The sequence below is a fragment of the Amyelois transitella genome, chromosome 20 (genome assembly GCF_032362555.1).
Source record: "Amyelois transitella isolate CPQ chromosome 20, ilAmyTran1.1, whole genome shotgun sequence".
Classification (NCBI taxonomy): domain Eukaryota; kingdom Metazoa; phylum Arthropoda; class Insecta; order Lepidoptera; family Pyralidae; genus Amyelois; species Amyelois transitella.
The window spans coordinates 3,464,815-3,485,599 of record NC_083523.1 but is presented as its reverse complement, the minus strand read 5'-3'; the positions used below and the strand labels follow the sequence as shown (position 1 = coordinate 3,485,599).

Sequence of the window (20,785 nt, the reverse complement as noted above, 5' to 3'; positions counted from 1 at the left end):
ATGAAAATATCGGTATTTACCGTTACTTTTAGTGTTAATTTGGTAAACTTAACAAGCCCTGGTGCCAAGCAGTAAAAAATTAAAAAAGGAACTGTTTCCGTTTGGCCAATCACACGTTATAAATACCACAGATTATAAATAAAAAATATATAATTAAAATTAAAGATTTAAGATATGTAAAAACTCAGTCTCAAACTCATAAAATAATATGGTCAAGTAACTATTAAGTTAAACTACGATATTTTTTAGTAATTTGAAGTCCTAAACTATGTAGTAAAATTCACATAATTCAACCGATGTTTGATATGAACATAGCAACTAGTAGCGGAATAGTTGGCGCCACCGGAACTTGTCATTAAATTTTGTACTTCAGTTGGTTGCACTGCCTGAAATACGTGGTAGTATAAGTCGTATAATGTTAATATGTTTATTTAACTTTTCGCTAATAATTTCACTAATATAAGCTATGAAAATAAAAATATATCGTAAAAGGTTTTCATATGGCCAGATATAAAAAATACTTTAGTTATATAAATCGAGAATATAGCATTCAATAGTTTTGTTTTTTTTATAACCAAAGTGAATATAGTCAGAAGCGTACACAAGCGCTGTAGAAAATTCAAGTCCGTTTAATGGCGGACGCTAGTAATTTTGGAAGTTTCGTGATTCTATTGTTCTGTTTTTGAGAATACCACTATTTTTTACTATAAGGAATGTGTTTTTCAAACGGTGATTAAAGCCACAGTGTTTTAAACGTGAAAGTGATATGAAATGTTCTGTTATAGCGTGACAAAAGCGTTTGCTAGATATGTAACCTTTTCCCTAACCTCGTTTACGCCTATGGAGTAGATATGTGATCGATGTGTGTGCGTCGGTGAACGATATTTCGTCCGTTTCGCGTTACAATTTGTGCGTGGTGATTCGTCTTATTAGTGATGGAAGTGTCCGCGTCGCGATTTTGCAATCCGACGCCCGATTTCGATGTAACGTAAGCGAGCCGGTCGATCGCTAAAGCAGGGACGGTCGCTACCAGCCTAACATGGCTGCGACGCAGGCTGAGTCTCAGCGAAGCGAAGCAAACGTAGAACAGAATCCATCGGAGCAGCTCAGTGAATCTCGGAACGTTCTATTACAAAACGGGACCGACAAGTCCATCGGGCGCGTTCCGCCCGATGGCGTCGTGAATACAAAGAGCAAATCGCCTATGTCTGCCGAACCGGGGCAGCCGCGCGACGGAGGTGATGCGCCCGGTCACGATCGACCCGGAGAAAGGCCAGTGACGGACCAATACGGCCAGTATCGTTATCCCGAAAGCGCGGATCCCTATTACGCGCCGCGTCCAGGTTTTCCCGGTAAACCACGGCCGCCACCGCAGCAACCGCGCTTTTTCCCGGGTCAGGCTGTGTCACAGGCCCCGGGGCCTACCCCGACGCTGAATTCATTGCTGCAATCTAGTGGGGCGCCGCCGCACCGGTACCCCAACAGTTATGAGCAGCCGCCGGGAGGCTACGCCCCAGCACCTGGCTGGCCACCCAGGCCAATGCCACCATATAATCCTCAAGGGAGTCCTTATAGAAATTCTACGGTAAGTCTTTGTGTAATTTTTTTAACTGTGTGTATATATTTTATTCACAACAAAAAATCTTTGTTTGAAGTAGGTAAGCTAGGTACCTATTTGCAACTTTATAATTTTAACAAATATTTTTTAAGATCATTTAATAAAATGCTCTTTATTTCTTTGTTCTATGTAGTAAATCTATATAGTACCTTGCACAACATTTTATATGACCTAATGCTAATATACAGCAAACAAGATAGATCATTATAATTTTACTCCTCATAAATCATATACCTACTGAAAAGTAATCCAAAAGTCATTGTTGAAACTAAAACATTTTAAAATGACACATTAATTTTCGAATCTAGCTTGGTAATCCCAGTTGCCAGAAACCTTAAGTAATACAAAATTACAAAGATTATTAATCATTCAGAAATAAAAATCAATTTATTGTGTTACGAGGTGCCTTACTTCATGGCAGCCTCAGCCTAGGCAGCTTTAGTCTAGACTTTAGCCAACAGTTGCCACATTGTATCACAATGCCAAATTCTGAGCTAGATTAAACATTCTGCTTGACAGGAACAGCCTCAATAATTGTATGGGTGATAACACAGGTACCCTTGTTTCTTAAATTATATAATTTGACCCTTAAATTTGTCTTGATTTTGATATTACAAGAAATAAATGTATAAATTGACTTTACTTCTTTAATATATAGACTGACTGATCTGGCTTTCTCAGTTGGTATAGGAAGACAGTAAGACGATAACAAAAATAATTCATTTATCACTGGAAAGTTTAAGTCTTAAATTGTTAAGTTAGCCAAAAGATAAATTAACAGAACATTGTAAATACTTATTATCATAGTAGAAGTTCTTTGTGAGAAATCTTTCTGTGAGAAAATAGAAATCATAGTTATGGTGTTCAGTTGTGTAGAATAAATCATTATATCCCTGCTTCAATATAATGTAGCTAATTTAGTGAGGGAACCGAAAAATTTTTTAGGTATGAAGATGACAAAAGTAGTAAGCCTCGAAATGACTGTCATAACGACTTATAAATGTGGCACCATTAAACATTTATTCAGAACCAACCCAATTCAATAGGCCATTCTAATAAGTGTGTTGGTTTCATCGTTATGATGCAAAAGTTGGGTTTAAAGGGGATAGAATTAACACTGTAAATATAAGTATTAGAGGGAGCAAAAGTAAATGTCAAGCTAAGGAATAGCCAAGTTAAGGTTAAAAATTATTTGGAATAAGAAATACTCGAAATTACTGTCATAATCTTATATATAAAATTCTCAGTCGCAATGTTCATTCCTGTACTCCTCTGAAATCGTTTGACCGATTCTCATGAAATTTGTGAGCATATTGATTAGGTCTGAGAATTGGCCAACATCTATTTTTCATACCCCTTAGTGATAAGGGTTGTCCACCCTATAATTTTTAAGTAATTTCTAGTTAAAAATTTTTTTTAACTAGAAATTACTTAAAAATTATTATATGGCAATACAATGTTTGCCGGGACAGCTAGTATTATATATAAAATCCTCGTGTCACAATGTGCGTTCCCATACTCCTCCGAAACGGCTTGACAGATTCTCATGAAATTTGAGACCATATTGGGTAGGTCTGAGATCGGCCAATATCTATTTTTCATATCCAAAAAATACAAAACGATGTTTGCCAGGGGAGCTAGTAATTATATACAAAAATAATTCTTAAATAACACACTTGGTGTTAATGTTGAAAGAATGAAAAGCAGATTTACGAATCTAATACAAAGTGTGAGGAACAGTGAATGTAAATGGAAATATTGTAAAAAGGAAGACTGAAATATACATATTCTCTTTGTTGAAGCTATAAGCTCGATTGCTTAGTCAAGAGTAAAAAAAAAGGAACTTGCATGAAATGTTTGAATAATGAGGAGAAAGAAGTATTCAGAGACTACACTAGTAGAATGCCTCAGGAAAGAGGTGGTTGAATTGGTAAGTTTCTCGGTTAAAACTCATGATGTGCATAAAATCACAGGTTCAAATCCCACTTGGCCATTTACCAATGACTATTTTTGAAGTTGAATACATTAGTTTAAATACTAACTGATGATCTTATGATAAGGGAAACATTGTGAGGAAACTTGCACATTCAGGCAACTAGATGTGCAATGATCAAATCCGGGTTAAGGTTGTGAAGGTGAGATGGGATTTGCTCTGTGTAAAAACCTGACTCACCAAAACGAAGATACATGATCAGGAGAGTATCCTGGGTTCCACTTAAGAGTGATGAAGATGTTACCGGGACTATAGCCAGGAGGAAGAAAATTATATTATGTATTCTTACATACATAAAATCACGCCTCTTCCCGGAGGGGAAGGCAGAGACTACCTCTTTCCACTTGCCACGATCTCTACATATTTCCTTCGCTTCATCCACATTCATAACTCTCTTCATGCTAGCTCGGTGGTTTCGGGTACTTTTGACCTGACCCTTTACCAGGACGTCCTTAATTTGATCAACTGATTTGTATTCTTACATAACCAAATTTCACATTGGCATAGCAAGTGAATGGGCCGTACCATCCCAGAACCAATATTAACACAACGGCACATCAGGATATTCGACATAGAAAAAAATTGTTTATACTTATTGCCCAAGTCTTTTTGGTAAATATTCGCCCATAGACCCATTGCAGCACGTCTGCAATACTTTTTGATGAGTGCCAGACTTGTGGATTTCATGCTTCAGAGGAATGTGCCACTCCTATTAGCTACTTCCACGTTATAATAGGCAGAAATCGATATATGAGAATCTTGTGTTAGGATAAATAGAGTGAAATGGCCTTGGCAAGGATATGTTGCATCACCTTGGCTGTTCAATGTAAAGTTTTCTGACAGATTTGAGTGAAAGTGGATATTTGAACTTACAAATTTTCTTGTGTTCAAATACATCAGTAAATAAATAAATAAATATATACGGGACAAATTACACTGATTGAGTTAGCCTCGAAGTAAGTTCGAAACTTGTGTTACGAGATACTAACTCAACGATACTATATTTTATAATAAATACTTATATAGATAAACATCCAAGACCCAGGACAATCAGAAAAAGTTCTTTTCTCATCATGCCTTGACCGGGATTCGAACCCGGGACCTCCGGTGTCACAGACAAGCGTACTACCGCTGAGCCACAGAGGCCGTCAGTGGCTTCTTTATGTTTACATTCAGGGTATTCTGGTGTCACGGCCGAGAAGTGAAACTTGAAAAAGACAGGAATGAAAGTGAACATAAGTAAATTTTTATTAAATTTAAAATTGGTTTAAAACATTTAAAATGTAGTAGTTAAGTAGGCTTATAAACTTGGGATTCTTCTTTTAGGCGATGGGCTAGCAACCTGTCACTATATAAATAAACTAGCTTTCCGCCCGCGGCTTCGCCCACGTGTAATTCGGTTATATATATGTTATAATTATGTATGTTATTATGTATGTTAAAGAGACGACTGAAAGTTATAATTATGTATAACATATATATTATATATATGTTATAATTATGTATAATGTATGTATATACATATGTACATAATTATGTATGTTATTATGTATGTTAAAGAGACGACTGAAAGTTGTCATACAAAGTCTTTTTTTTAAGGATGGGAAATCATCAAATGACCTCTCCCGCTCTGGGTGGAACGAAAGGGAGTGTCAGACTTTTACTGACTAAAACCCACCTCGTTCCTTCAGTTGCCCTTTGCGTTCCGGGGCCACGGTATCTCGTTAGAACTTTCCTGCAGCCCCGGCTCAGTTTATCCCGTTTCCCCCCTTGGGGGTTGACATTTCAAAAATCCCTTCTTAGTGCTCACTTATGTTACTAAAGGAACCTCTGTTCAAAATCTCAGACTCCTATACCGAGCGGTTTCGGCTGTGCGTTAATAAATCAGTCACCCAATCGCACCCCCTAAATCACGATTGGAGGGTAGTTTGAAAAAACTTATAATGTCAAACATATTTACTTGCCTATGTACGTGTTCATGCCAAGTTTCAAGTTTATAAACCCAAGGAATAAGATTTTTCATAGAAACGTTTTTACCCCTTTTCCCCCCCTTGGGGGTTGAATTTCCAAAAATCCTTTCTTAGTGCTCCCCTACATATCCCAAGGAACCTACATTCCAAATTTCAGCTGTCTACGACCAGTAGTTTCGACTGTGCGTTGTCTGTCAGTCAGTCACTCAGTAACGGAAGAGTTTTATATATATTGATTGATAATAAATAATATAAATTTAATAAATATATACGAGACAAATTACACAGATTGAGTTAGCCTCGAAGTAAGTTCGAAACTTGTGTTACGAGATACTAACTCAACGATACTATATTTTATAATAAATACTTATATAGATAAACATCCAAGACCCAGGCCAATCAGAAAAAGTTATTTTCTCATCATGCCCTGGCCGGGATTCGAACCCGGGACCTCCGGTGTCACAGACAAGCGTATTACCGCTGCGCCACAGAGGCCGTCAATATGAAACTCAATTCCATCATAAAGCCAAACAGCTGAACGTGGTCTATCAGTCTTCAAGACTGTTGGCTCTGGCTACCCCGCAAGGGATATAGACGTTATTAGGTATATGTATGTATGTATGTCCATAAACCAACGACTTGGGGGTAAGTGGAGTTAATTTCTCTCATCTTCATTACAATTCATGTCCAAGACATACCAGGCAAAATGCAAAAGAGCCATCTTACGAAAACCTGCAGGTTATCTGAGGAACAAATGTCTGGTGATGCCACCTTTCTGGCCAACGTAGTACGTTGAAAATCGATTACCACGAGACCAAAAATCGGATAAAATGAATAGATAAATGTCGGAAAGACGTCCTGAAGCGATGAAGCATAACAGTGAAAGATGTAAAAAATGGGAGGCAGAGGCAGAGTTGGGTCATAAAAGGGTAATCCAAACAAACAGACTATTTTCCGTTTGGCCGAAATCCTGTTATAGTTCTTGATTTACTAAAATGTTCGTCCTTTTTGAAGAAATATGGACTATGAAACATTATCCGTATCTTCATCACGTCGTTAATCCTCCATGTGGTGAGCAGAGCTAATAGTCTCTACATTATCCGTACTCTACGAAATCATCTAGATATTGATGTATGATTAAACTCTTGTATCAAATCATTCATGTTTTTTTATGTAGACAATGTGCATTCGTCCACGATTTTGATTTTAGAGATCTATATTTGTAAATTGACGTCCGATGAAAATGCTGCAACATGCTGCATGCTTCCGCCGCTTCTTCTAAACATGCGCTTTGGAAGCGGTAGTAGTTATAATTAGATTTTGTATTCTATTCTTAAACCTATACATATATAATAAAACAGTATAAATATTTTGTCTGTACATTTAGTATTTTTGGCTAAAATGGATAGAGGAACACTTAGAATGAATAAAAGAAAGCAAATTTTTTGTCTCTGTCTGTCTGTCTGTCTGTATCATCAGGCTTATCTCCTAAAGTACTGAACTGATCTACTTTAAACTTTCACCAATTGCTTTGTTTTAACTCAGAAAAACATTTAAAGTTTGTTTCATCAAAATCGGTTCACTAAAAAAAATATCGTCATTTGAATGAACTCAAGGCATGAGTTTGCCTGCAAATAAGTTACGAAATTTAAAATTCAAAGTTATTTATTATTGTATGACAGCATTATACCTATAACATATAAGATAATATCTTGGTTTTGCCTCATATAACATGCGTAATTCTCACGTAAAAAGATTTTTGGTTTGTTAGTCTACTTTAATTTCGACACCACCGCAGCGGCCTCGATGGTCCAGTGGTTGGCGCGTGAGACTGAAGTTGGCGGTTCAAGTTCGAGCCCCAACAAAACAAGATATTTTTTTTTATTTCACGTTATTATTGATTCAACTCGAAATTTACGCGCACGAAGTCGCGGTCAACAGCTAGTATGGATATAAAATCGACCGGCTTACTCGTTAAACTGGAGTCGATTAAGCCGTAGTAGTTTTTAACGCTTACCGAAAAAAACGTCGGCCGACGTACTCAAAAACGAAAAAAAAAAATGAAGGAGGAATATAACAAAGCGAATCCGACGTTAGCGGATATAAAAACGAAAGTGCACGACGATAGTGAAAGTTTGATGTGTAGGCAAATATTACTCGCTTCCAAGCGGAGATTTGTGCGTTCGAAACTCGGCTCCGAAACAGAGTAAAGGCTTCGAATACGTCAGGCTCCGCCGTCGTTCCGTCGACGCTTATATTATATGGTACATACTCGTATGTACCCTCCCTAGAACCAACGTTGGGACTCGGGACGTGTGTTTTGCTGTATCAACGTGAATGGAACTTGACATTTGACACGTGTATCTATCCGGCAGAGCTGAAAGGGTTCTCGTTTCTGTATCGGCTTTGTACGCTCCAGTACAACTTTTCCAAATGAAGAGCGGCACACAATGAGGACGGAATCGCTGAATGTTTTCTTGTTAAGCGTGTTCGGGACCATCAGCGGTTTCATCTCTCGTTTACGTGGCTTTTGTCATGGTGAAATGTTGACTCTGTTTGTTGTTTTGTGAAGATATAATCTGCTTTGTTTATTTTATGCTCAATTTTCAAGGATGATACGTCAAATCATTCCCATGTCGGGTAAGATTCATTCAAATGGAAGTTCCAAATTGTCACTTTTGCATTTCCAGTATTGTATTAATTATCAATACCAGTACCAGGATCGGGCTCACACGCCCATCTCAGGCTTCTGTCCATATGGCTTAGGATACTACCGGGACTAACGCCATAAGGGCGATGATCAATTGATCAGATGTGATTTGTGTCTATATATGTATCACTTATTAACTACAATCACTTATATTTAGATAAACCTGCATGTTGAGTGCTTACACCTAGATTTCTGCCTTTTCAAGATGAAGGTAGGCTTAAATCCATCCACTGTTTTAACAAGACAAATTGACAAGATAATTCTTGTATTATTTTATAATGATACTCCTATTAATAGCTGGCGTTAAATCTGAAAGATGGGCATCGTTTTTCCGCTACGAGCACACCGCTAGTGTCTAGTTTCGCACAGATTTGGTTATATTTAGATTACGGTTTAAACAGGCTTACACTCGGTCCACAACAGGCTGCCATAAAACAATGCATTCGACCACGTGCCTGTTTACACTTTCGAGTTCACATTCAAGGTCATACGCATTTGTAAGGATGTACGGTGTAGGTTGGCCGGTAACAAATACCGGTTACGTAACGATGTTCCAATTCCCACGGTGCGCTTTTGATGACCGTCATGGGCTCTTGCAATTATTACATTTAAATGTGAACGCTACTGTTTTAACTACGATTTATGCTTCGTTGGCTGAATTTCGTAATTCGTTTAGATCGGGGATTGCTCTAAATTCAATCAAACAAATAGTCTATTGTTACTCTTTAGTGTCTTAGTCTGGAAAACGTCGATACCGCGAGTCTACACACAGAACGCGCACTTCGGAATCGATGAGTATTGTCATCGAAATCGCTATGACGTTACGCTGATTAAATTTATGAATGGCTCAAATAGGCGAGCATTATGGAATTAGTCATTTATCTCGGCATGTTGTTTACCTACAATCGTGTTAGATAGTTGTCGATAAGGAGACACGTGGCTGTGGGGTCGTCGACCCGACATACTCGTGCTCGCCGACAGCTCTGTAATAATAATAAAATGTTTCCGTGCGACTGGTTCAAGGGTGAGCCGCTGATATCGGCGCCCGCTATATTTAGATTTAGCTGTGTGTGATGTGGGTATGTGTGAGTTTGCTTACCTTATGAAATTGTCTTGAGACCCCCAATACTTGTTGCAATTGTAAAATAGTCGAGTTGAAATTAGGGTAGATCTTGTTTTTCTGCGATCCATCGTACTTGGAACATCGACAACACATATGAACAACTTTGCTAGTTATTCTATTCTCCTGATTTCTCTTTTGCCCGTACATCTCCATATCAATATAGCTATGTCACTTTATACCCTAAACTAGAGGCCGCCCGCGACTTCGTCCGCATGGAAACCCTATCAATCCCGCGGGAACTCTGGGATAAAAAGTAGCCTATGTGTTATTCTGGGTCTTCAGCTACCTACATACCAAATTTCATGGTAATCGGTTCAGTAGTTTTTGCGTGAAAGAGTAACAAACATCCATACAAACTTTCGCCTTTATAATAGTAGTAGGATATTCTGGCTTAGGCTAGGCCTAAAAATGTACGCATTCGCTGCAGTTAATCAGTCTTATTTGTGATTTGGTAATGAATATTATTCGTAAAAATGCAGTAGGTACTCACTAGATAAGCATTGCATGGGTTTTCACCCAGTCGCAGTCGGAACAATTAACGTGTGAGTGTTCGATATCTATTCTCTCTTCGTATTTAGGCCAATACGTGGCTATGCGTAGTGCAACCCGAGTAAATTTCGCTCTCACTTTCGTATCGCAAAGCGGCGGTGTGTACATGAAAACGAGATGAATGGCTCGACTGAGACCGTTCATTCTCCGACCGTGATGCGGATTTCGTAAAATCAATGTTCGTCTCGGACCCGCGTGCCTGCCGATAATCGTGTCATTGTGTTGTGTTGTGCCTCGATAATGGTCTCGGCCTCGATCGTCTACCGCATTGGGTCAATGACCGGTTGACTGCCATCTACTCGTATTAAAATTTCACTTTGCATGTGCCAATGTAATCAACATAGCGCGACTATTTTGGAAGATGATTGTATCTAAAATTTACAAATGACAACCACGCCAGAGAATGCAGTGGGCACAGAATGTTTTCATTCCATGCACTGATTTTACGTAAAATGTCATTATTTCTCCCGAATGTAAACTGTTACTTGCACACTTCAACAAATTATTGTTATTAATTGGGCACCAAAAATCAGCTGGATGACATAATCAAAGGAGTCTCACACAGCCGTGCACCTTACTTCGGGGATTTCGCATTGGCATACAAAAACGTCACTCCTCACCGTCGTCATGCGGCTTGCATTTCATTCATACAATATGTTGTAATGGGGTCGTTAAACCGTGGTGACGTCACGTAATTGCCGGCTCCCTTCGCCAGTCGCCGGTTAAAATCAAAACGTCGGATTAATAACAAGGGAGGCCTGTGTAGGTCAAGTACGTTATCATCACTTACATTGTTCTATTTGTATGTGAGTTATATGGAATACCATTACAGTTACCCTTGTCGAGAATTGCCGACTGCATTCTAAACTTTAAGTTTCAGAACATCGCTGCAGTCAGCTTGTAAGTCATATATAACATATTGTAAAAATTATAAGTAAATTTTTAATGGTTGCTTTTGGACAGCCAATCAGTTTTTCGTTTCTTCCACATTCGCAAGAAGAGGTGGACCTAGCTAAATTGTTTGATTCCTTTCATGAAATACTATTTTTCAAATCAAATAGTTTTCAGTCAGTAACAGGGTACACCCTGCTCGGGAGATACCTGGCCCACCTCCCACTAATCAAGGCAAGGTGGCACAGTTTTTTTTCTGACTCACTATAGAAGTACGTCTATAATTTCCAATGCCGAACACGTGTTTCGATATCAGATAATGATAGCAATTGGAAATGATTTTATCGCCCATAAAATTCTCATTACAATCGTTCGCTACCGACCTTCGTGATGCAAACAATATGACGTAACATAAACAGCTAACATCGATAAATGCGATGGATATGGTAAAGCGGCCACTGCCAAGGACCTTCCTTGCTTTGAGTCTTGTTAAAAGGTCTTTAACCTTTGCCGTGTATCTAGTTGAGCATATTAGTTTTGACATATATACATACACATAATCACTTCTATATCTTAAGTCTATTACCCTTTCCCTCAGTGGAGGTTTACAACATCCATGGGAAGGGATCCTATTCTTCAGTGTTGGGAACCACACGGCACTTAGTTTTGATTTGAAAAATCTACTAGTGTGTAGTCAATTATTATAACATCAATTGTCAGAAATGAATTGTCTTACTGGAAAAATAAAAATCTTGAAACTTCCAACGAAAGAGGAACACAAAAGATGTCAAAACCTTGCCGCGTCTGGAGGGTGAATATTTCTTTAATCCATGAGTTGCCGGTAGGTAAGTACATAGCGGAGAGTGGGTCTATACATTGAAGTGTAGTCTACATTTAAAGGTCACGACCGCCATTCCTATGTACCCGAGATAGTAGGTACCTAAAGGGAGTTCTTTATTGAACCGTCTTGGGCGGGAAAGGGGTCGTTTTAATAGGTCAGTAACACTTGTAATCTGTTTGTTTACACTTTTCGTATTTTGGTTGTTGTTTTCATCTCAAAAATATTTGAATGACAATCTCATTCAAATATTTTTAGGTATTCATGTTTGCGTCGTGATGTCGCATTTCAGTTATGTTATGGGTCTTTTCATATAATAAAGCACATCGCTTTTACGATAGGTACTGAACTGTTATTTGTTATAGAGATTTTCTTTGCATAATTAATTTACACTATAGCAATAGTCTCATAAAGGACAGTCGTATCAAATATATCATTTAGGTCGTGCCTTTTATTAGAAGTCTTGATGAAAGAGCTAGGAGTTGAGTAGATTTTCGTCCAATATTACTTTGACTTGTTGCAAAACCAATACGTTCAATTCTTTTACTCTCTCTTTACTTTACGTGTTACCAGTCGCAACTTCAGCCGCTAAGTCACAGACTCAGTCTAACTTCTAACACCAAATGAAAGAAACATTTATATATGTACTTAATTCCAAGGTACTTACTTGCCACATAAGATCAGTGTGTTACCCACCTGTTGCCTAACCGCACCACCTAGTTACCGCGAGCTTGACATTCACGGGACTCGTGACGGCGCAGACCGAAATAACTTGCCGTAACCGACCGCATAACACGACGTAATGCTCCTTCTATTTATAGAGACTTATAATTAAACATTTCTATTTACCTTCCGCTAGAATTGCAACTTGCTGGTCTAGAAACTGACGCGTGTTGCTACGTCCTTAGTTTGAGATGAAAATTGTATCTTAACTGCTACTGCTCTTATCTCTGTCATTCTTTAAACATCTCTGTCCTTAATTATCTTTCAGTGTCTGAAAACTACCACAATATTCCAATTACGGAAATATGGAATTTCAAAACTTTCTTTTTTGTCTTACGAAGTAACATGACACCCAATTGCGAGTCCGTAATGGAGGCATTGGTTCATGCGAATAAAATTTTATAACCAAGAAAGCACTGCTCAGGTGTTTGCATAAACGACATCGACAGGTCCATTGTGAAGTGCTGTTGTTCCTGGCACGTGGCGGAAGTCGAAACAGATGATTCGATGAATACGGTTTACGTCCCATTGTTGATACACAAACACATAAAAAGTAAACCGGTCAGCGGGTCTTTTATCGTTTCTCGCAGGAGCTCCGTGAAATAAGTAATAATAGTAATAACCTTCATTCATTTTCTTTTTCTCGTAACAATACATATAGTTATGGTTCACCTTTTTTTGTTGTTACGTAAAGGGATAGCCCGACGGCGTTTAATATGTAAAAGGAAGACAAGGTTACACGCACACTTGCACCCGTGTCTGTGAAGATGCGCTTGTGGTAAAGGGAATCCCCAAGTTTTTACGAACACAATCAAAGTTATGTAACGATTGTCGGTATCCGGCAGCCGGAGACGAATGCCAGCGATCGTGTGAATGCCGATGATACACATTACCTACTTGTGTCTTGCATGTATTAGTCATAGGTCATTAACATTTGCCGTTTAAACCGTGTTTGCTTTATTGTTTATCGTATTGTTTTATCTGTTGCCGTTACATGTGGTAATTACACGATAGCGGCAGAACTTTTTGTAGTTATGGCTAAAGGTACATTTAAACATAGGGTTCAAGTCTATCAAAAATATCGACTCACATTGCACATTGTATACTCTAGAATAAGTGGTGAGTAATACAGAATTATAGGGTCACTAAAAGACATTTTGTCAAAGACATACACGAGTATAATCGGTAGGTTGGCAGAGCCTTGGGTGGTGGAGGGATAGGGATATGGGTGGTGGTGTACACCATTGGCACATTTATTTGCTACGTAGATTGATCCCCTGGTCGTGTAAGAAACAAAAAGCACATTTAGCTGCTGTATCTATCAGGCCGGGTGTTGTTTATTGAATATTGATGAATTGATGAATAGTACCTATCTAATACTTTTACTCAACAATAGAAAAAGAGATAGATTTTTTGTTTTTATACCCTTGTACGCATGATCTACGCCTAACCACCAGACCATGCTTCTCACCAATAAAGATCACACCTTTTGTTTTGCACCATGTTTTGAATACCCAATTCTTGTTCAGTAACTATTAAAAATTTGTTGCTGTTTGCTTCAAAATAACACATCCAATAGCATTGTTACTAACATTGCAGATCAACGATCTCGCTTAATTATTCATGATTAATGAAGAGCTTGGGTTTTCGCTTTCGACCATAATCAAATTATGCCGTGTCCATGATTATTAGCGCTCGTTATTATCGTACATTTATTATTAAACTGAGTTAGTGTTTAGGCCGTGGTAATGACATCATAGCGAATGCAAGTGGGTGAGTATGGCGACGGGATAGGAATCCGGTCGCATTCCTAACGGGCGCACTTGCGCTGTCGCGTTTGATGCAATATGCAATTGCATTTCGCGCCCGCTGCCGTAACAACCCAACAACTTCTCAGACACTTAGATTATTTTTTTCACGTAAAAGAATGTACAAGTGGAAGTATTCTATGCTAGTTACTTTATGTTAGTTAGGTTTAAAGACTAATAAACTTGGGATTATTTTAGGCGATGGACTTGTAACTTGTCATTATTTTAATTTTGATTCCATGATTAGGATTGTGGCCTTTGAGTATTTTTAAGACTTGGCTCTATCTACCCCGTAAGTAGGCTTGCAACTATATGTATATCGAAAAATCGATAGTATCAATAATATCGCAGCTATAGTAGATAAATAAAACTCTTTATTGCACCGTAAGAGTAAAACATACAAATAATATCAATAGATACCTCGATATTTCAACAATCTCGATATGAATACATAAATCGATATCATTTAGGCTTATTATAGAACTTATGACTACCTGAATGACAACAACATCATTAAACAATGAACATATTCTTCTAAATCCAATAACTGTTTTGTAATTTGTTATATTTCTTTTTATGTGCAATAAAGAGATTGATTACAAACAAACAAACGTCTGGCTTGAGCTTGGCGCTAGAACCTCGTAAAGATTGTAGTAGATACAAAATAAAAATTAGGTACATATACAGTCTATACATCAATTAAATATGAAATTATATATTATTGTGAAGTTAACTTTTTAAGTAATTTATTCGTCAACCAATGTTGTGAAACCAATAGATATGACAATTATTAAGTGATTTGTCTCGTAATAATGAATAAAAATTTTGAAAAAGATTGGTGCTTTCCATGTCATTTCATTGGTTGTCAGTTTGGGCATTGAAGATTCGGATTATCTTTTTTTGGGTTAAATTACAGATGAATGGACAATTTTAAATATCGATACAAACCATCGATATTAGAACCACAATCATTTTAGTTTCCTACCCGTAAGAATTAAGACGTAATTATATGCATTTGAGGTATAAATTACATATTTTATTCAGTAACTTGTTTTGCTTGCTCAAGTAAAATCATTGCATTTTAATATAACACCACGCAGTTTTAATAAGAATATTTTACAAGTAAGAATAGAACGTTCACATACATGGATTTATAAGTTTTTTATGACTATATTCAAATCATTTGATCAATTAACCTGCCTTCGCTAATCCTTTGTCTTCGCATTTGTATTTCAAGTTTCATCAGTACTCCTTCAAGTAGAATTAATGAAAATCCGACTGCATACGATTAGTAAGTGAAGTCACAATGAGTCAAGAAACTAGCTTATAAATTCATTGATTATCTTAAACGGAAAATTATCACTAAGAATACATATATAACTTCTTGTAACAGGGTAGACAGAGCTGGCAGTCTGAGAGACCACGTTTAGCTTGACGACTTAATGAAGATATTTTGATTGAGATAGTAACAGATTGGTCATCGTCAAAAAAGAAGTATCCAAAGTTATCCCAACCCTTTCCTTCACTGGCTTTGTATATCTGCTCGGTGAAGATAAGCAGCCAGTTCACTATGTTATTTAACTTTTTCACTTTGTCACTTTTTAATTCCATTGTGGCCTTTACAGTCTTCCCAAAACCGTCGGCTCTGTCTACCTTGTAAGGCTTAGGGATAACAACTTTATTATATAAAATGTATGCACTTCTCGTAGATTCTGATATTTAGTCGAATAAAGTCTCAATGTCATTGAGACCCTTTATGTGCTACGTTAAGCGAGAAATATTGTCATTAGTTCCAAAGTAAACAGTGTGGAAAACAAATCAAAGCACAGCTCCAACCGTTGAAATTTTGCAATTTGGTTCTAGACACGATTTCCCACATTAAGAGAAGGTTCCCCGAAAGTGCACATTCAAGTAGGTAATTTATCAATCTTAACTTCAACATTTAATTTTAAAACGCATAACTGACGGCCCGGCTTAATCGTCAACGAATGTTTATGCGAATTTGTCATTAAGTTAGTAACTGTGCTCAAATATTCATGGTCAAGAAACTCGAGATAAGACATAATTGTCAGCCAGTTGGAAATTGTTTTAGTCTTGTCAGCTGCTTGCTCGCCGCCCGGGCTTCGTACCCGAAATTCAAATATCACTCATTTGCGCTACGTTTCGGCCAGATCCCAAAGTTTGTAGCAGCTTCATCGGATTTTAGAGCTTCAATCTAAAAGTGTACGAGTCAGTTTACTTTGTGATGAAGGCATGTGAGCCGATCGTTGTTTAAGCATCTCTCGTAGTAAAATCTATAAACTCTTTTATTCTGACAAAAGCTTCTCTGCTTGGCTTTGTTGATGTGGTAGGTTGTTCTTATTAGACATCTAGTTGTTTCAATTGGAATATTTGTTTATGTAGCATACATGCATTTGTTTGCTTAATACATACGAATAGTTATTATAGATAACAGTGCGTGCAAAAGCAAATAGGTGCGTGGCGGGTGGAGGCGGTGCGCGGGCTGCGCACCTACCCGCGGGTCAATTACTGCATAAATCAATACGGATGTCGCCCTATGCGGTGGCTCTTTGTTCCAGCCGACTGGAGATACGAGGCCCGTCTCGGCGGCTCCAGCTCGGTCCGGAAAACTCGCTGAGGTATCGCGGGGTCGGATGATTACTTATTAACGTAGGTGGAGGCTGGCTGGCGCGGGCGGGCCGCTTCTTAGCTCGCAGCGCGATCGATGCCGAGGCGGCCAATAGCGCGCTGCTGCCCCGCCGCGCCGCACCCTGCGCAACCCTCCTCGCCCCTCGCTCTGCCCGCGACATCCCGCAACACCGCCCCTATAAATCATTGAATCCGCCATAAAACACCCCAATGTTCGTAAAAATGTAACTCTAATTGGCGGACACAGTACCCATATCTCCTAGTCAAACTACATCCGGGAGGCTCGATGCGAGGCTGTAGTTTGAAGACGATAAAGTGTCTGATCGAAATGTTATGCCGACCCCGACGCTCGTTTGGCCCGTCGGACCGGGGTTCGTGCTAATAATTGAATTTTCATCATAGAACAAAATGAGAGTAGAAAACCGTAGCGGGCGACTTTGTTGGCACAGCGAATTATTTCGGACGTCAATTATTTAGACATGTTATCTGGATGAAAATTGATATTACAGTAAAAGCGTTTTCAAATTTATAGCGGAATAAAGCTTCATGTATAACAAAGGGGTTTTTATTATCATAATTAATGGGCATATTCGTCAGGTTCGAATATCTGCCTACATATTTCGATAGTTGGTTGTTTTGTTGGTATCAGATATTAAGGATATTTTCTAGGTTTCGTTTTATTAGCTATTCAATTTTAAAGAAAGAAAGTTAAAGCAAACTTCATAAAATAAATAGAAAACTTTCCGCCCCAAGTCTCGTCCTAAAAATAAATTTAGTCTGTGCCTAACAGACGCGATCGTGTGGATACCTACTGTTATAAAAGGGTTACACTTTACTACTAAGGGGCTACATGTTAGTAATAACAAATCCATGTTAATGTAAAAATATGAAACTGCGATCCAAGGCATTTTCTAAACTTATCTGTAATTTAATTTGCCATGACATATGAAATTAATTATGGATCGGTAAAATATCTCATCTATATCTTGTGGAGTCGTAATGGCAGTATTTAGGGCATATTATGAGATTTAATGATGCTTGTTCTTATAATGTGTATAATATGTGAAAGTTACACATCCAGTTGCCTGAATGGGCAGGTATCCTCACGACTTTTCCTTCACTGTAAGCACTTAAACTAATGTATTAACCCAGGGGCGATTTGAATGAAATTTGGTATGCATATCTATCTTTAAATGCTACCCGTGAGTATCATATCATTGCTGTCACGGAGCTTAATACCTAATAAGGTAGGCTACCTATTTATCAAATATTTTCAGAAAATAAGCTTATATACCTTTTTTTATTGCAGCCACCACGGGGCTATCCAGGTGGGCCGCCGTACGGATCTGGGCCTCCAGGTGGACCTCAGCAGCCCCCAGGGGCGTACGGACCCCCTGGCACGTACCAAAGGTACCCTCCGCCGCCAGGGCCTCCGGGCGCGCCCAATTCGCGTCCGCCATTTTCGCCACATCAGGTATGTTGTCTGTTCCCTCTGAATCAATGACAGCTTTATTGTCTATATTAGTGTTGTCCTAAAATGGATAGGATAAATATATTATATAAGAGAATCATACTACCTACCTAGTTGCTCAATGTTTATGCCTAGTGTTTTAAAGACGCCAAGTAATTTAGCCACTATCTAGATTTTTAAGGAAAATAGTAACGGTATATCCTAACTAAGATGCCTTAACCGAATTCATTTCGTAAATTTTTATTATGAGTGGTTAGATAGTCATATGTTTATCGTGTTTTCACATTAAAATTAGAGCAAAATTACTCTATAACTGTTCTTACAAACAACATTATTATCAAGATTCGTCCTACATCAATGATTAAACCGTACCGAAACTGATAATATTAGTGTGCAAACTATGACGATTAATTTCATACGCTGATAAACAATGATGCAAATTAATTTAGGTACGGTTTGCGTATGTACACTATGTGGTGGCGGATTAATTCTGATTGATAGCGGTCGCTGACCTTCCGACATTTGTCATATCAGTGTTGTGACGTGTTATTATTCAAGCCGTACGTCTCGAGGTAGGTTCTGAATAGGGAATGTAATTATGGTCATTTAATATCTGCACTGCGCTATAGTGAATTGAATTTGATTATCTCCTCATTTCGGGGCAACGAATTTCAACATTTTCCAAGATGAAATTATCAGAGCTAATTTGAAGTTAACACGTCAAATGAGTGTTCGTCAAATCCGTAAATTTTATAACATAAAAGTAAAATATGTATATGTTTGATTTATAAGTATCACAATTGCCAAACATGACCAAGTCCTAATCTACGTCTGTTATCCCGTTGTTCACATGAAAAGCCAATGGAAGTTTTCCGTGCGCGATACAAATAGGTTTAATTCGTGAAACCTTTCATTACACCTGTAACTCAAAGTAGCAAACGGAAACAACTTGAGCCATTCTCAGAGCGCAGTATTCGTGGAAATAAGCATCGTCGTCGTGTTATACGATTCATATTCAAGTCCGAAACTAGAGAACCGCTTCGAACGTTTCTCAGAATCGTTGAGCCGGCGACGCGGCGCGGCGGAGCCTCATCCATCCACTCACGTGAATATAAACGTTCTGTCATACTTGAGCTGCGTTCATGGAAACTTTATCCCAATGGTAATAGAAACAGGCTCTATCTTAGCTTGAAGGCTCAGTGTACGCTCGAATGACGTAAGCCGCTCCGCGCGCTCGCTGACGTAAGTTCGTTGTGCAACGAAGCCAGAGGTACGATTTGAAGCACAGCTCTTGGAGCAAACTCGTGTAGAAATCGGCGTTGAGACACGATCTGTTCGAGGAACAAGGCCATTTTGAAACCACGGGCAACCGCGGTTGTGGTGCTGAAATACAAACAAATCTGTTTAAGCAGGTTCAGGAGTCAGGGCACAATTATGTCTATTATTCTTTTGCGACAGAATGATTATTTTCAAAATATGGCCTTAATATCCGCCCCTTTGTTGGGCGAGAGAATTAAATGAGATCATTAAAGTCATACTTGGGGTTATTATTATATACTTGAATTAATCGTGTCGCCCGTCGTCATTCAATGAAGAGTCGTCGCAAAGTCCCACATTGTTAAAATAATAATTAAACGGTAGTATTTAAATATTGAGATTATCTCATACAGATATATCTGTAGTAAGTTTCCAGTTTTAAGACCATTGGCAGGTATCCATGACCTCTCTACCTGGACCCAGCCAAGGCGGCATGGCTAGACATTTTGTTCCCAAGATAGATAGAAAAGCATAATAAAAGTACATTAGTTTATTTCATTTTTTAATATTTGATTGTTAATTAATTAGTTCTGTTGAAGTGATGTCGACAGATTCTCTTATCACAAGGTAGGCACGACGCACATATTATTATGGTTTGGCATTACCGAATTACTAAAATTATGTGCATGATGATTAACATTTAAGCTGTATCTGAAACTGTATATTATCCTACAATTATGATTTGATCGATCAGTTGATGCCAATTTTTATGAAAAGTTGAGCATCTTAAATTCCTATATGACCTGACAAATTTACCCGCTAGCAGGAGACCCTATATCGTATGAATTTGTTACGATTTGTCTAAAGTCTTTGTAGTCAAAGTCTGATCTTAAAGCCTTTTTGGAGTGGTCTTATCTCTACTAGCCTCAAGCATATTAACACAAATGGTAGACATCTTCAATTTACTGACCGTTCTGACTAAGACCCATGGTCGAAGAATTATGTGATATAGATTTTGTAATAGTGGGAGGGTTTCAGGAAGGATGTATTAAAATTCATGTGCATTCAAAGACATCGAAGTCGATCGCGTTACTGTGTATGAAAATGCATTACAGAGGGCAACGAATTTGATCTTTACTTGTTTCACTAGAAATAAGTAGTGCCCTTGTACTGAATTTTTCTTTA

At 38.2% G+C, this 20,785-nt stretch overlaps 1 protein-coding gene across 7 annotated transcripts in view; it reads left to right on the top strand.

Annotated features, from left to right (window-relative positions):
• The first annotated feature begins 390 nt into the window (after window positions 1-390).
• Window positions 391-20,785, top strand: part of LOC106131412 (trithorax group protein osa) — an 84,138-nt gene continuing 63,743 nt past the window's right edge. For all 7 annotated transcript variants that reach the window (XM_060949848.1, XM_060949850.1, XM_060949849.1 and 4 more), the window contains exons 1-2: window positions 391-1,585; window positions 18,182-18,346. In XM_060949848.1, the coding sequence (XP_060805831.1) occupies window positions 1,040-1,585; window positions 18,182-18,346 (711 nt within the window). In that variant the 5' untranslated portion in view covers window positions 391-1,039. The remainder of the gene's footprint in view (window positions 1,586-18,181; window positions 18,347-20,785) is intronic.